This window comes from Gopherus flavomarginatus, chromosome 3 (genome assembly GCF_025201925.1).
Source record: "Gopherus flavomarginatus isolate rGopFla2 chromosome 3, rGopFla2.mat.asm, whole genome shotgun sequence".
Classification (NCBI taxonomy): Eukaryota; Metazoa; Chordata; order Testudines; family Testudinidae; genus Gopherus; species Gopherus flavomarginatus.
In genome coordinates this window covers 62,860,417-62,875,960 of record NC_066619.1, presented here as the reverse complement: position 1 = coordinate 62,875,960, position 15,544 = coordinate 62,860,417, and the positions used below count along the sequence as shown (strand labels likewise).

At 42.4% G+C, this 15,544-nt stretch overlaps 1 protein-coding gene across 1 annotated transcript in view; it reads right to left on the bottom strand.

The window, feature by feature from the left end:
* The window catches only part of LNPEP (leucyl and cystinyl aminopeptidase), a 96,692-nt gene that overhangs the window by 14,935 nt on the left and 66,213 nt on the right, over nt 1-15,544 (bottom strand). The window contains exons 9-11 of the mRNA XM_050945635.1: nt 7,595-7,726; nt 5,803-5,963; nt 2,446-2,534 (exon numbers count right to left, since the gene is read on the bottom strand). Of these exons, the coding sequence (XP_050801592.1) occupies nt 2,446-2,534; nt 5,803-5,963; nt 7,595-7,726 (382 nt within the window). The remainder of the gene's footprint in view (nt 1-2,445; nt 2,535-5,802; nt 5,964-7,594; nt 7,727-15,544) is intronic.

The following is a 15,544-nucleotide window of genomic DNA, read 5'->3' as shown; positions in this document are numbered from 1 at the left end:
AAAATGATTAGGGGGCTGGAGCATATAACTTATGAGGAGAGGCTGAGGGAACTGGGATTGTTTAGTCTGCAGAAGAGAAGCACGAGAGGGGATTTGATAGCTGCTTCCAACTACCTGAAAGGAGGTTCCAAAGAGGATGGATCTAGACTGTTCTCAGTGGTACCTGATGACAGAACAAGGAGGAATGGTCTCAAGTTGCAGTGGGAGAGGTTTAGGTTGGATATTAAGAAAAACTTTTTCACTAGGAGAGTGGTGAAGCACTGGAATGGGTTACCTAAGGAGGTGGTGGAATCTCCTTCCTTAGAGGTTTTTTAAGGTCAGGCTTGACAAAGCCCTGGCTGGTATGATTTAGTTGAGAATTGGTCCTGCTTTGAGCAGGAGGTTGGACTAGATGACCTCTTGAGGTCCCTTCCAACCCTGATATTCTATGATTCTATGAACTAGAAACAGTGGCTAGACTACTTAGACCCAAATGGCCTGGAAACACATGGGACTCTGCAACTGGATCCAATTGTAACAAGACTTGTGACCACAGAGTGAGATATGGAGACAGAGATTGTAACCTTAAAAACAGAAACCCCAAACTCCAAACCATGGACAAATAGCATCTTGGAACAAAAGATATAAACACATTACTAAACTACAGACAAACCTAGAGACCAATTACAGAACAGTTTATTATTTAAGAGGATTACCTAACCTTTCTGAAAAAGAAAATGTCACAGAATTGAAAGCCATCACCTACACTGACTAATTATACAAATAAGCCTTCTAGAAGAGGAGGCAGTCAGAAAAAAGACCGAAAATAAATCTTGCTAAAATGAGCAACCCAGACGTGTCTGATAGTGCAGTCAGTATTTCAGAGGGCTGCCTGGAGAAAAATACTGGAGAGAGACAGAGACAGAGACAGAGACAGTCTTAGTTGAAAAGTTCCATGGTGTAAAGTCAGGCTAACCGTGGAGACCAGGCAGTGGGGGAATAAGACAGCTGCAAGATAATGGTAATATGCTGTTACCAGAGAGAATGGAATGCAGGCAGACAGGCAAGTGGTGCAAAACTAGAAGAGAGTCACTGTTTAAAGATTCTACAGATCTCACATATGGGGTTCCCCTCCCTCCAGTTCCTAAAATGACCTGGGGACATATATGATGAAAAAAGGCATTCAACAGCAATAACTATTCTTTGTTTATCAATGAACACTGAGGCTATCTGACTATTTACTTGACTAATGGGTCTGACAATGTGAAGAACGTGCACACAAGTTAACACCTTGGTTTTCTCACAGATTATTGGGCTGTACACTACTTTTCCGCCAACATCTCAAATAGCAGAGGTCCAGAAACAATTAAATGAGATTTTGTAAATCAATTGTGAAAATTAAATTTAAAAAAAAAATCATTATCTGCTTAATTAAACTACTGTGCTTTTAACAGTCATTTTATGGAAAATGACCACATTATACCAAAATAGCTATAAAGGTTTCAAGATTGGCATTAAGCATTCAACTTCAATTTTGTATGGTTTATTTGAAGCAATAGAAATGGAGGAGACATTTTTACACAGTATGTCATCAAGAAATGTGTCAGATAATGAGTGTAATGGATAGGGGGAGGGATCAGTATGATAGTAGGATTAAAGGCATTTTAAAAGATCAAAAATTGTCAGCTGGCGTACAGTAAATCAGCAAGATCCACTGATGTCGCTGTCTTACATCAATGCTGGCCAAGTATTTTTAGTACAATACTGTAACAGTCACTTTCATCATTAAAAAGAAAGTTAATCCAGCCCTCTGTACAGATTAGCACCTAGGGACTCAAAATGGCCACTGCAGCAAAGAAAAGGTGGGGAGAACGTGGGAAAGTTCCAAGTTCTAGACTGCCATACTCTGGAACATTAAAAAAAAAGTGTTCTAACGAAGTAATTATTTTATGCCACAAAACAAAAAGTAAATAATAATATCAGAGGGGGAAATACACCTCAGAGTCATGTTGGCTCTGTCAATCTACCAGGGCTGATTCCCTTAAGTACACAGTGCTCAGAACCCACTCTACTTCCTCAAGGCCCCTCTCTCCAACCTGGCAGCTTGCAAAAAGACTAAGTCCTGTTTACTACCTGTATTGTCATGATGTTAATACACTCCTGACATCACTGCCAGTGAATGCTAAGTACACCAGGCATGCTCAGCACCATTGGTTCCTAACTGTATCCTTATGTGATAAAGCCAGCCTAAAGCAATCATGCCTACAAAAAAGTGATTAAAATTACACTGTTCGCTGTTCCCTATGGAATCATTCCGAGTTATATTCTCCTCTGCAATTACTTTATACCATGCACGCACTTGGCCTCAAACCCTACTCAGGTGCGTGCAAACAAAGGCTGATCCACAAAACCGAAATAACCTGCTTTCACTGTACATCCTAGCTACAGAGGCTTCAAGTCACTTACCTGACTTCTGGTCCAGTAAATATGCATAAGGACAGTGGAAAGAGCTGCAATTGCTAGTAATGTAGGAGAGAGGAATATGCCACAGATAACTGTAAGAGAAAAATTATATTTTTTCAGACTTATACAGTAGTCTAGCTTTATGTAGTAGGTCACATCCAATACAAATCAGTTGTGCTATTTGTCTCACTTTTTTTTTTTAAAACTGCTTTAACATATTATGGCATTTCAACAAAAATGTTAAGAGATCTATGATATGCCCCCCATCATTACAGTATCCAAGTAATTCTCAAACCATTTTTAATCACATCTCCTCTGTTCCTCACCTTACACATGGAGAACTGAGGCACAGAAATATTAAGCCATTTGTCCAAAAAAACTGAAGTAAATCTGTGGCAGTGCCACAGATTGACCTTGAGGCACTTCAGTCCCAGTCTAGCATTTTACTCACAAGACAACCTTCCTCTCTGAAGTTTTATAGTTTTGTATGGGATTTATGTAAAAAGTAAAAGGACACTGGTCATGTCCCAAATCCCTCTAACAAAGAGCACAAGCAGTTACACAAGCCAAGAATTCAAGATAATCCCATACTAGAAGAGTAAATAATATCATCTTCCAATTAGGGCTATTGATTAAATCACAGTTAACTCATAATTATTTTTTTGAGTTAATCACAGTTTTAATCACATTGTTAAATAGAATACCAAGTGAAATTTATTAAATTTTTGATGTTTTTAACATTTTCATATATAATTGATTTCAATTACAATAAAAAACACAGAGTTTACACTGCTCACTTTATATTTATTTGCACTATAAAAAAAGTATTTCAATTCGCCTCATACAAATACCAAGTGCAATCTCTTCATCATGAAAGTGCAATTTACAAATCTAGATTTTTGTTTTATTACATAACTGTACTCAAAAACAAAACACTGTAAAACTTTAGAGTCTACAAGTCCTCTCAGTCCTACTTCTTGTTCAGCCAATTGCTCAGATAAACAATTTTGTTTACATTTATGGGAGATAATGCTGCCCATTTCTTATTTACAATGTCACCAGAAAGTGAGAACAGACGTTCTCATGAGACTTTTGTAGCTGGCATTATCAGGTGTTTACGTGCCAGATACGCTAAACGTTCATCTGCCCCTTCATGCTTTGGCCACCATTTCAGAGGACATGCTTCCATGCTGATATCGCTTGTTAAAAAAAAAATGCATTAATTAAATTTGTGACTGAACTCCTTGGGAGAGAACTGTATGTCTACAGCTCTGTTTTACCCGCATTGTGCTATATATTTCATATTATAGAAGTCTCAAATGATGACCCAGCATGTTTTCGTTTTAAGAACGCTTTCACTGCAGATTTGACAAAACACTGTAGGTACCAATGTGAGATTTCTAAAAATAGCTACAGCACTCAACCCAAGGTTTAAGAATCTGATGTGCCTTCCAAAATCTGAGAGGGATGAGGTGTGGAGCATGCTTTCAGAAGTCTTAAAAGAGCAACACTCCAATGCGGAAACTACAGAACCCGAACCACCAAAAAAAGAAAAATCAATCAATCTTCTGCTGGTGGCATCTGACTTAGATGATGAAAATGAACATGTGTCGGTTCTCACTGCTTTAGATCGTTATCAACAAGAACCCATCAACAGCATGGACATGTGTCCTCTGGAATGGTGATTCAAGCATGAAGGGATATTTAAATCTTTAACACATCTGACATGTAAATATCTTGCGACGCTGGCTACAACAGTGCCATGAGAATGCCTGTTCGCACTTTCAGGTGATATTGTGAACAAGAAGTGGGCAGCATTATCTCCTGCAAATGTAAACAAACTTGTTTGTCTGAGCGATTGACTGAACAAGAAATAGGACTGTGTGGACTTGTAGGCTCTGAAGTTTTACATTGTTTTATTTTTGAATGCAGTTTATTTTTGTACATAATTCTACATTTTTAAGTTCAACTTTCATGATAAAAAGAGATTGCACTACAGTACTTCTAATGGGAGAATTGAAAAATAGTATTTATTTTGTTTTTACAGTGAAAATATTTGTAATAAAAATATAAAGTGAGCATTGTACTCTTTGTATTCTGTGTTGTAACTGAAATCAATATATTTGAAAATGCAGAAAACATCCACAAATATTTAAATAAATGGTATTCTATTATTGTTTAACAGCGCAATTAAGAGTGTAATTTTATCTAGGGCAAACCCATGGAGGGAAAATGGGTTGTACACCAATTTCCACACAAATCACTATAAATTATTCACCTGAAAAGTCATCCTTCAAGAGCTATTTACATAAGTGTAATTCCAAAAGGATATCCATGGAAAATCCAGGAAGACAGATGTACAAAACCAAGCTTACAATCCTCATAAAGACGAGTGGTCTTTTAGGGCCTAATTTTGCGTGATGTGAAGTGCCCCCAACTCCCCATTAAATTTCAGCTGTGGTAGAGAAAACCACAGTTTGCAGTTTGAGAATGTTCTTGTCTTGTTATACAACAAGGATAAAGTGCCTGGTAATGGAGTACATTTGACAAATTGATTTTTGCAGTTATCAGTTGCTTCGTATTTGCACCAGTAGCTAACCACCCATAAAAAAAGATGTTTATTGCCATTTATTCCTCCACTACTATGAATATTATTCCTAAACAAGGAATCTTTAGCTATTAACTGACATACACAAATGCTAATTTATGGTCAGTCTTAACCTTTGTTAGGGGGAGAGCTTCCTTATCCACAGTCTATACTGTCCTCTATCAACACTCAGCCTGCAGATTTGGCCTGGCAGGAAAATGTGCAGGTTCAAGAAAAAAAATTTCCTGGTCCTTTAGACACCACCAGCATTCCTCTGCAGAATGCTACTTCATTTGCTAACTCCTCTCATCTACCTTCTATCTCATCCCCATATACCCATCCTTTATGTGCCCCAACTACTTGAGCTTGAAGATTAAACACTGCAACTACTTGAAAAAAAATTTTTTTTACACTTTACATAATCCTGACTGTTGTATGATTAACTCCAGTGCACAATAGGAGAAGCCAATTAAAAACATCAAAAAAATGAATCCATAAAATTTAAGTTATGATGAACTCTGTTCCAAGAAAAAGCAATGTAAGGTCTATTTCAATTGCTGAGCTAGAAGCAGACAGGGACTCTTATTTTTCAAGGCAGATAATAAAATACCTCTGTGTGTACTGCTCTCTCACTTCATTTATAACTACCTGCTCTTTAGAGAAAAACTACTGGAGCTCTGAATGTGCCAAAGTGCAACAAATATGCGCTTTGAAGACAGTTAAATTGCATGGAGTAAAAGGTAAATATTTTCTGAGTGCTGAGGGAGAATAACCTTGCATCTGACGTCCAATTTTCTGATTCCACACTGCGCAAGAACCTCTCCTGCTGGACATAGAGACTCTTTCCTTTTCTTTTAACAGTTACTAAGGGAAATCCTTTCTGCAGAATCCAGGTTTTCATCAGTTTTTTTACATCTAGTGTTCCGTTTGTGATCTGTAAAACACAAAGATATTCACTTTCAACAGGATGATAATGGGTATTGTTCATTTCTTTGTCAAATTCTATCCCCAGCTTACCACACAAAAGTCATCTTGAAACTAGTGCCAATGTAAGTAGCAGGTTAAGCCCCTGTGCAGAATTATTCTGTATTGGCTTGCCAATTTTGTTAGCAGTCACTGAGGTGAACAAGTGTTTTATCTTCTTGAATGGAAGAGATCCAAGCGACAGCCAAATAAAGGGAAACATGGGAATGCCAAACAGGCTAAAGTAGGATGTGGACGGAGGAAAACAGAGCAAGTAACTTATGGATTAATTTTAAGGGTGGGGAGGAGGCTGTGTGTATGCACCAGGGTCAGCCTACCTGAAACAACTTGCAGGACCAGGCTCTAAAGGAAAAAGAAAGTTTATCACTGTTCAAATCACCTATATTACTTGCTATTCTGTCCAGCTCTCTCTTCTTCAGCTGCCCTCACTGTCCATCTGAAATTCGAGTTATTGGTCTAGGCCTACAAGGATCTGCACATCCTACACTTATGGAAGAGTCCTATAGAATTGAATAGGGATTAATAATTCTATTGAGTTTTTAACCCAAAGGAAATAATTCTCTGTAAAAAGCTTCTGTTAAAATTTCTAGAGAAAGCTCATCATTCGTTCTTAAATTATTTACTTTTTAATTGATTAGGGGTTGACTCCAAAAGGGCATTTCCCAGCTCCTTCTCATTTCATTCACCCTCTCTTCCTCCCACCCCCAACCTAGTTGACAAAACTCCCCCTCATGCTCTTCTGTGTCCTTCCTACACTTGTAAACCTTCTCTGGCCCAGTCTGCCCACTCTCCACTTTCTTCTCCTCAAAATACACTTTAGCCAAGAGATCTACTAATCCTAGTCCACCAGCGAAGTGCTTGTTTAATTAAACAAAAAAAGCATCATGGAACTAACAATGCTCGTTACCACTATCAATCTTCTTGCTTTCTTACATCCCATCTCCTTTGTTTCTGTGTTGTTTGCTTAGATTGCAAGCCATATAGGGCAGGGATCAAGTCTTCTTGCATGTCTATACAGTATCTTGATGGTTTACAGTGTCTAGGCACCATGCTAGCCGATGTAAATTGTGTGCCATTGAAGCCCTCCACCCAGTTCCAGGAAATCACTGAAGCGTAAGTAATGCTCTTAAAAATTAAGATCTGAATTTTTCAGCATACTAACACTGATCTATGTTCTTATCTGGCTTCTATCACTAGCGCATCTCTTAAATCCAATAAAAGCAGGAAGGACTCCAACAAGGGAAATAATTTCTTTCCTCCCACAGGAAGTGACTGAAAAGTTTATTTTCAGTTATTCTTTTAAATGCTTTAAAAAGAACCTCCTCTTCTCCTTTACCCCAATTCTTGAGGCTATAGTAGGAGGCTAGAAGAAAGTAAATTTTGCTCATTTATGTCTGTGCATCTCCACACAGAATTCTGGAATGAGTGACCATGAGCAGAGTGATTGATAAATCAGGTCTTTTCAACATATGATCTTATTTAGCAGCACTAATATAAGGAAATAGAAAATGTCTTTGATTTTCACATCTCATTATAATCCATCATGCGAAAACCAAAACTAAGAATATCCAAGATGGTTACCTCATTCATGCTATCCCATAAATCATCGCTCCGGGTGGATCTGTAGCTGTGATTATGCAAGTAATTCTCAATCCCAGCTTGAAAACTATCATGTCCGATATACTTTTTCAGCATCAACAAAAGGGAAGCTCCCTAAAAAAAAAAAAAAGAAAAAATCTGTAAGGGGGAAAAAATTTTAAGAACCTGATTCAGGAGAAGCATGTACAGATTACAAGACTGTCAGCACCATTGGCTTTAGGAGATAATTTAGGAGAGAATAATTGAAATTCCATCCCAGGGAGTTTAGTCTGAATGCAATTATTTTGAAAGTGTAAGTTGCTTAGGAAAAAGGTTTACCGATTTAAAAAAAGAGACAAAAAAACAAAACAAAAAATAAAAAAAAATAATCCAATCTAGTTTCACTGACACTAACTTAGTTTGAAAGAAAGACTTTCTAATTAGTACCATGTGAAAGAAATGGCGTTCTAGTGGATGCATTGTCCATGGTTGTCAGATTTCATTAATAATACTGTTAAGTGCTGTACCTCACCGCCCTTGCTGGTATTAAATACTAATATGTAAGCAACTACACAAGAATGACACAGCCAAATAGCAAGCACAAAAGAAAGCGAGATACGTCAGTAAGTTAAAACAGGGACAAGAAATGCCAACAAGTATATTTACAGATGCTGCCTGTTTAAAAGCTTGAAAAGCACATGAAAATATTTTGTAAAATAAGCCTTTCAAACTGCTACATCTGCACAGAGCTGAATATTATTTTTAGATCTGTTTCCATCAGTGAAGTCATGGAGCAATTTAAGTCTGTGGACAGACCTAGGGTTTAACTCAGTTGAACACTAGGATCCTCCATGGAAACATTCCTACATCACAGCAAAACCCAGTCAATAAATGGCCCAAGGATAGACTGACTGCAGCTAAAGCGACACTGACCCTGAATAGTTTATGTATGTCACACTGTTGGTACCAAAACATACATTTGAGAAAGAATAAAGAAAACTGAAAGATCTTCAGCAAACTCAAGCTATTTAACATTTGTGCCTTGTCTACACTGGCAAGTTTCTGCGCAGCAAAGAAGCTTTCTGCATTGTAATTCCCAAGGTGTTCATGCTGCCAACCCACTTAGTGTGCAGAAACTGCGCAGTTACACTGCTGTAAAAAAGCCACCCCAATGAGAGGTGTACAGCTTTCTGCACCAGGGCTACAGCGCCGCAATGCCAGCGTAGACACTCTGGTCCACTACAGCGCTTCAGTTGGCCTCTGGGAGGTGTCCCACAATGCCTGTTCTCACCTCTCTAGTCATCAGTTTGACCTCTATTGCCCTGCCCTCAGGTGACCAACCGCGAGCCCCACCCCTTAAATTCCTTGGGAATTTTGAAAGCCCCCTTCCTGTTTGCTTGGTGACATGTGCAGTGGTCTCAGTGCATCTTTCCAGGTTACCATGCCTGCTCCATGCACCAGGTGATACCCCGCTTGGAGCAATGCCGAGCTGCAGGACCGCATCAGCATTTGGAGAGAGGAGGCCATCCAGTCCCAGCTGCGCTCCAGCCATAGGAATTATGATGCCTACAGACAGATTTCATGATGCATGACAGAAAGGGGCCATGACCGGGACACACTGTAGTGCAGGGTCAAAGAGAAGGAGCTGCACAACGCCTACCACAAGGTTCAGAAGGTAAAACGCAGCTCCGGTGCTGTGCCCACAAGCTGCTGGTTCTACAAAGAGGTGGACATGATACTTGGTGATGACTCCATCTCCACTGCGGAGGCCCCTGTGGATACTTTGGTGGCTCACGTGCCAGACGAGAGTAGACAGAGCCAGGAGACGGAAATCTTGGATGAGAATGTGGAGGGGGACCCAGAGGCAGAGGATGACTCGGATGTCAGAGATGCATGCAGCCAAGCGCTCTTCTCTACCCTGGAGGAGGCTAGCCAGTCACAGCTGTTGGAGCTTAGCGACACGCAAACAGGAAAGGAGGCCTCTGGTAAGTGGCTTTGATTTTGGGAATCACTGAAGCAAGTTGTTGTGGGCAGGAGGGTTGGAGAAAGCAGGTTTGTCTCTGTGTGATGCATGTACCACCACATGCCTAGTCTGACTAGTTTAACAGGGTGTTGATTGACTTCCTCACTTCACAGGAATCTCCCTCAGATCTCCATGATAATCTAATGGAGATACTGGGAAATCCGCTGCGGCAGGTTCTTTGGCAGAGCTGCTTTGTTTCTTGCTCCATTAATGGTAACTTTCTCATACCACTCTGCCATCACTGTGTGTGTGTGTGGGGGGGGGGGGGGGGGGGGGGGGGGGGGGGGGGAAGAAACCATTGCTGCCCACAGGCAAGCCGCATAAGGGCCAGGGTGGAAGCTGCAGTCTTGGAGAAGACCCTCCCTTGACTCCCTGCTCACCCTCAGCAGCGAGATATCTTCCATAATGAACACAGCCTGTGGAAAATGTGGGGACAGGAATGAAAAGGGCCCCTCTACACTGCTGGCTCTCCCCAAGAGCCACACGCCCAGTGTACAGCATGGTCCTGAAACACTAGCTTCCCCTACCTCTGTGGTTACTCACCACTTTGGGAGCCTTGTGGCTCATGTGTGCTTGCGTGGGGTCGGCCCATTAGTGATAGTGCCTTGTGTTAGTGATGGTGGCTGTATTTTAAATCACTGAATCAGCGGTCTCCATGTTGCAAACAATACTGCTTCTGTAAAATGTTGCATTTTGGCTTCACAGATGAGACCTTGGAAGCCCAGCCTCCCACTTTGTTATTGCCGGCTGAACAGCTGCGCAGAATTAGAAAGCAGCCACAAAGAACTAAGGAGGACTTTCTGCACGAGGTTATGATGTACGCCACAGCCGAAAAACAGCAGGAAGAGAGAGACCCAAAGGAGAATGCGGCATGCCAGAACGAAGCCATGGAGCAACTCAAACGTTATGAAGCATCAAGCAGATGTGCTCCAGGCGCTACTAGCACTGCAAACCGAGCAGCTCCACGCCTGCCCTCCCCTGCAGCCGCTGTCCCAGAACGCTCTCTGATGTGTTCTTTTTGCTTGGCTCTCTCTCTCTTCCAGTTGTTTATTAATAAAAAAAATTGTTTTGGTTTTAAAGCACTCTTTATTCCATTAATTGAAAGCAAACAGAGCCCTGAAAAGCAACAGGCAATTTTCTTAAACCTTCATAGTGCATCTTCAGCACCAATCACAATCACCTCCTAGCACTACAAGCACTGCACTCCTGAGCATAGCAACAAATATTGGTGGCTTTCAGCTTCAAATTGCTGCCCCAAAGCATCCCTAATCCTTATGGCCCTGTGCTGCGCCCCTCTAATAGCCCTGGTCTCTGGCTGTTCAAATTCAGTCTCCAGGTGCTAAGCCTCAGCAGTCCAGCCCTGAGTGAAGCTTTCACCCTTCTCTTCACAAATATTATGGAGTGTACAGCACACAGCTATAAGCATAGGAAAATTGTCATCAGCCAGGTCCAGCCTCCCATATAGGCAGCGCCAGCAGGCCTTTAAGATGGCAAAAAGCACACAGTCATTCTGAACTTGCTCAGCCTGTTGTTGAAATGCTCCTTGCTGCTATCAAAGTGTCCCATGTATGGCTTCATAAGCCATGACATTAAGGGGTACGCAAGGTCTCAGGGGATCACAATGGGCATCTCCTGGTCTGGGAAGAAAGTCCCTGCTTGCAGCTTCCTGAACAGGCCAGTGTTCAAAAAGATGTGTGCATCATGCACCTTTCTGGACCAGCCTGTGTTAATGTCAGTGAAACTCCCACAGTGATCCACAAGCACCTGGAGAACCATTGAGAAATACCCCTTGCAATTAATGTACTTAGTAGCTAGGTGGTCTGGTGTCAGAATTGGAATGTGCGTGCCAGCTATCGCCCATCTGCAGTTTGCCCATTTGTGCAAAGCCATCCACAAAGTCACATGTTGCCCAGTCATGGTCTTTTGGAACAGGATGCAATTAAATGACCCGGCACACTTCCGTCAACATGAGTCCAACAGTTGACTTTCCCACTCTGAACTGGTTAGCGACCAATAGATAGCAGTCTGGAGTAGCCAGCTTCTACAGTGCAATCACCACATGCCTCTCCAACAGCAGGGCAGTTCTCATTCTCAAGTCCTTGTGCCGCAAGGCTGGGGTGAGCTCATCACACACAGTCCCAGGAATGTGGCTTTCCTCATTTGAAAAGTTCTGCAGCCACTGCTCGTCATCCCAGACGCGCATGATGATGTGATCCCATCACTCAGTGCTTGTTTCCCAAGCCCAAATGCGGCGTTCCACTGTGGTCAGCACCTCCATGAATGCCACAAGCAATCCCATGTCGAAGCAACTACACGTGGTGAGATCAATGTCAAATCGCTCTTGCCTTTGTAGTTTAAGGAGGAACTCCACTGCCACTCGTGACATGTTAGTCAGAGCAAGCGACATATTGGTCAACAGTGCTGGATCCATTCCTGCTGCCCAAAGAGGCAGAGCAGAGCGCGCAGTACACAAACCATTGAAAGGTGGTGTCAAATGCAGATGGAAGCACAGGGATTGCTGGGATGCAAAGCAATGAATCTCGGGGCATTGGGACAGGACCCAGGATGTCCTACAACCCCCTCCGCCTTCCCACTACTCTTAGCAGCAGCAGAAGAAGATGCACTATGGGATAGCTGCCCAGAGCGCACCATTCCAAATACCGCTGCCAGTGCCGCAAATATGAATATGCTATTACTCAGGCAGCTGACAGTGGGAACACACAACAGCGGTTTACCTTCAGCCTCTCTGAGCGAGCGACGCTGTAACTGGGCCAGTGTAGACCTACTCTCAATTGTAAACTAGGATCCTTCATGGAAACATTCCTACATCAAAGCAAAACCCAGTCAATAAATGGCCCAAGGATAGACAGATTGTAGCTAAAGTGACACTGACCTTGAATAATTTAAATTATGTACATCACACTGTTAGTATAAAAAAAAAAAACATACACTGAAGAAAGAAGAAAGAAAAAGACCTCTGGGGCACTCCAGCTACTTAACATTTGTGAGACATCACAAGTGCTGCTCTTAACAAATTCTCAAATATTCATGCAAAACTTAAGGAAGACATCCTCAGAGAATTTAAAGGCTTTAGCTATCTGAACTGCAGGAGTCATTTACTACAAAGCTTTATAAACACTGGCAATCTTCACTTCTTTGCATGCATGCATGCATTTGTGCTTTAGATTTGACTTTATTTGCTCATTTTCTCATTAATTAGTGTAATGTGTCTCCAGCAAACAGTTTGTTCCACTAGCATTTTCTTGTTTTTAGGAAGTAGTCAGATAATCTGGTTGCCTAAAAGTTTGTACTCCCAACTTCCTGTAAGAGACCAAGGCTTAGTTTCTGATTCTGGTCTCCTTGTACTCCTTAGAGTGGGAGCAGGACAGAAAAGCTTCCCTCTGGGGCTAGTATAGCCACTGGTATAGGTAGGGCTTTGATAACCAGTAGGCACCTGGCCAGGGGCCTACATCCTGCCCTTGAGATACATTTCAACACTGGTATCCATAGGGGTTCCCCCAGTGGCCTCCATAGTCTCTTTGGCAAAGTCAAACAGGAAAAGCAAGAGCCATACTCTGAGGCATCAGAGTCCCGGAACCCTGGCGGTGCCAGTTTTGGATGGAGCCAGGAAATGATCAGATTCGTTCATAGCCCAGCTAAGTAGACTGCACCACTGGCTGCACAAGGGTCGGTGCCACTGCTTGTCGGTCCTGGTGTGGGAACTGGTAATGGAATGCTCGCGCAGCTTGATGTCAAGCGTGGTGATAGCCTCCATGGGACAACCTGTGGGGTCAACTATGCTGGTACCAAGGAAGGGCCCAGTACTGAAGGGTCTTGCACTGCCTCCAGTACAGTGTCCCCAGCAGCCCCAGAGGGGGTGTCTCCAGGTGCCAGGCTGAGATTTCAACCATACATTCCAACTGTGGACCCAATGCTGGCGCCGGCCTCACAAAGTCCTGGATGAGCAGCGTGGATGGGACCCACATGCTGAGCAGATCCACCGCAGTCTGGTGCGCAGACAACTCTTGAACCGTTGGTACCAAACTCAACGGACACCCAGAGGCCAGAACCAGAGTTGACAGTATGGTATGTCCGCCCTCCCATCCTGTGTCAAGGGAGGGTCAGAAGCACCTGCACCATCGGGTTGCTGGAGCCAGCACTGAGCCAGTCTGTGCTCCTCTTAGGGGAGGTGCAAAAGTCACCTCAGGACCTGGAGTGTCCCTGATCAGCTTCATGGGACCTCTTAATTGGTGCTGACGATGGAGAATGACTCCTGCGCCTCTTCAGCGACAACTCAGTCCCAGAACAGGCAGCAGACATTCCCTCCGAGCCAGAGGGCAATCTGTGGCCCAAGGAAGGCCTCGGTACTGGGTGAGCCCTCATGGCTCAGCTCAGCCTCATGGCTGCTTTAAATAAAAGGTCCCATGCCACCTGAGTCCATCTGCTGCTCTTTTAAGAAGAGGAGCAGCACTTCTTTAGATGGGCTTTGCCCAGAAAAAGTAAGAACCACATGTGGGGGTCGCTTTCGGGGAATTGTCCCTCCATACAAAGGGCAATGCTTGAACCCACTGAGGGCATCACCAGGGAGCATTACCACTAAACAAAAAACACTACACTAGCTACTTATTACTAATTATCAGCTATGTACAACAACCAGGCTAAGGGAAAGAAAAAACAAACAAACAAAAACACCACACCACAAGCCAAAAGTCACAAGTCTGTAAACAAACACCATTGGCCAGAGCTCCAACTCCAGCTGACAGATGGTAAGAAGCAACTGAAGGAGGTTTGGGTGACACAGCCTTATATAGCCAGGGGAGGGGGCTACCGTCATGAGGCACAAGAGCTATGCCTCTATCGATATTGCTAGATCTCTGGCATGCACTCACCTACTTAGAATACACATCTGTATCTACTTGAAGAACTACACTTACCAGGGCAAGAATAAATCAAAGTTATTCAGTTATTTCATATTCAATATTTAGCGCCTGATCCAGAGTCCACTAAAGTCACTAGGAATATCTCCATGAACTCCATGAATAGATTTTAGATCAGGCCATTAAACCATAGGATTTAAATGTGAAGTAAACCACTCTTAAAACCACATTAGCCTCTGTTCTTAGCTTTCCTATTGATTTCCCAGTAGCCCCTTAAAAGTAATCTTTTTATTAAGGTGCATACAATAAACATCTGGAGCCCCAAGTCAACATTCAGGTGCTATTTGGCGGTGCATAGCTCCTGTCATCACACATCTTAGGGACAGATACCTATCAGAGCCTCACAAGCAAGGCAGCTTGAAAGTGCCATGCTCTTGTGCTTCCACTTGTGAGAGTGGGGTACCAATGGAATTGCAGAGGCTTCTTTATGGCAAGCTGCTTCAATTGTAATGCTCCAATCGGCATCTAAGATGTCCCCAGGGTGTTGAGATGATAAGTGTTAGATTTTAAGCTCTGTATCTATTTAAAAAGAAAAAAACAAAAACAAAAACATCTTTCTTTAGATACTAGTTTCCCCCTTCAACCCCCCCGCCCCCCAAAAAAGCACAAAGATGATGAAAAGGTCAAAGTCAAAAGTTAAGGAAAAAAAAGTCTTGCTTTCAAATTAATGTGGAATATGCCACAGAAGCTGAAAGAATAAAACAGGTTTAGCAAATCTAAATATGGGTTTAAGATGTGATGGTGTCAATATTTGGGTTTATTTTTGTGTTTTAGTAAACTGGAAGTGTTTACAGAAACTATGGAGGAGGAAGGTGAGGGACACAAGCAATAGAGATGTTCATGAAATCTTTTCCTATGGAAAAACAGACTCTTGGGTGCATCTGAGTTCTGCTCAACACACAATTGAAATGTGAGGGGAAAAGGGTGATTGACACTTTTATATCTTACTAATGCTGGTCCAACCCTGATCCTAGGTTCAGTCCCTGACACAAT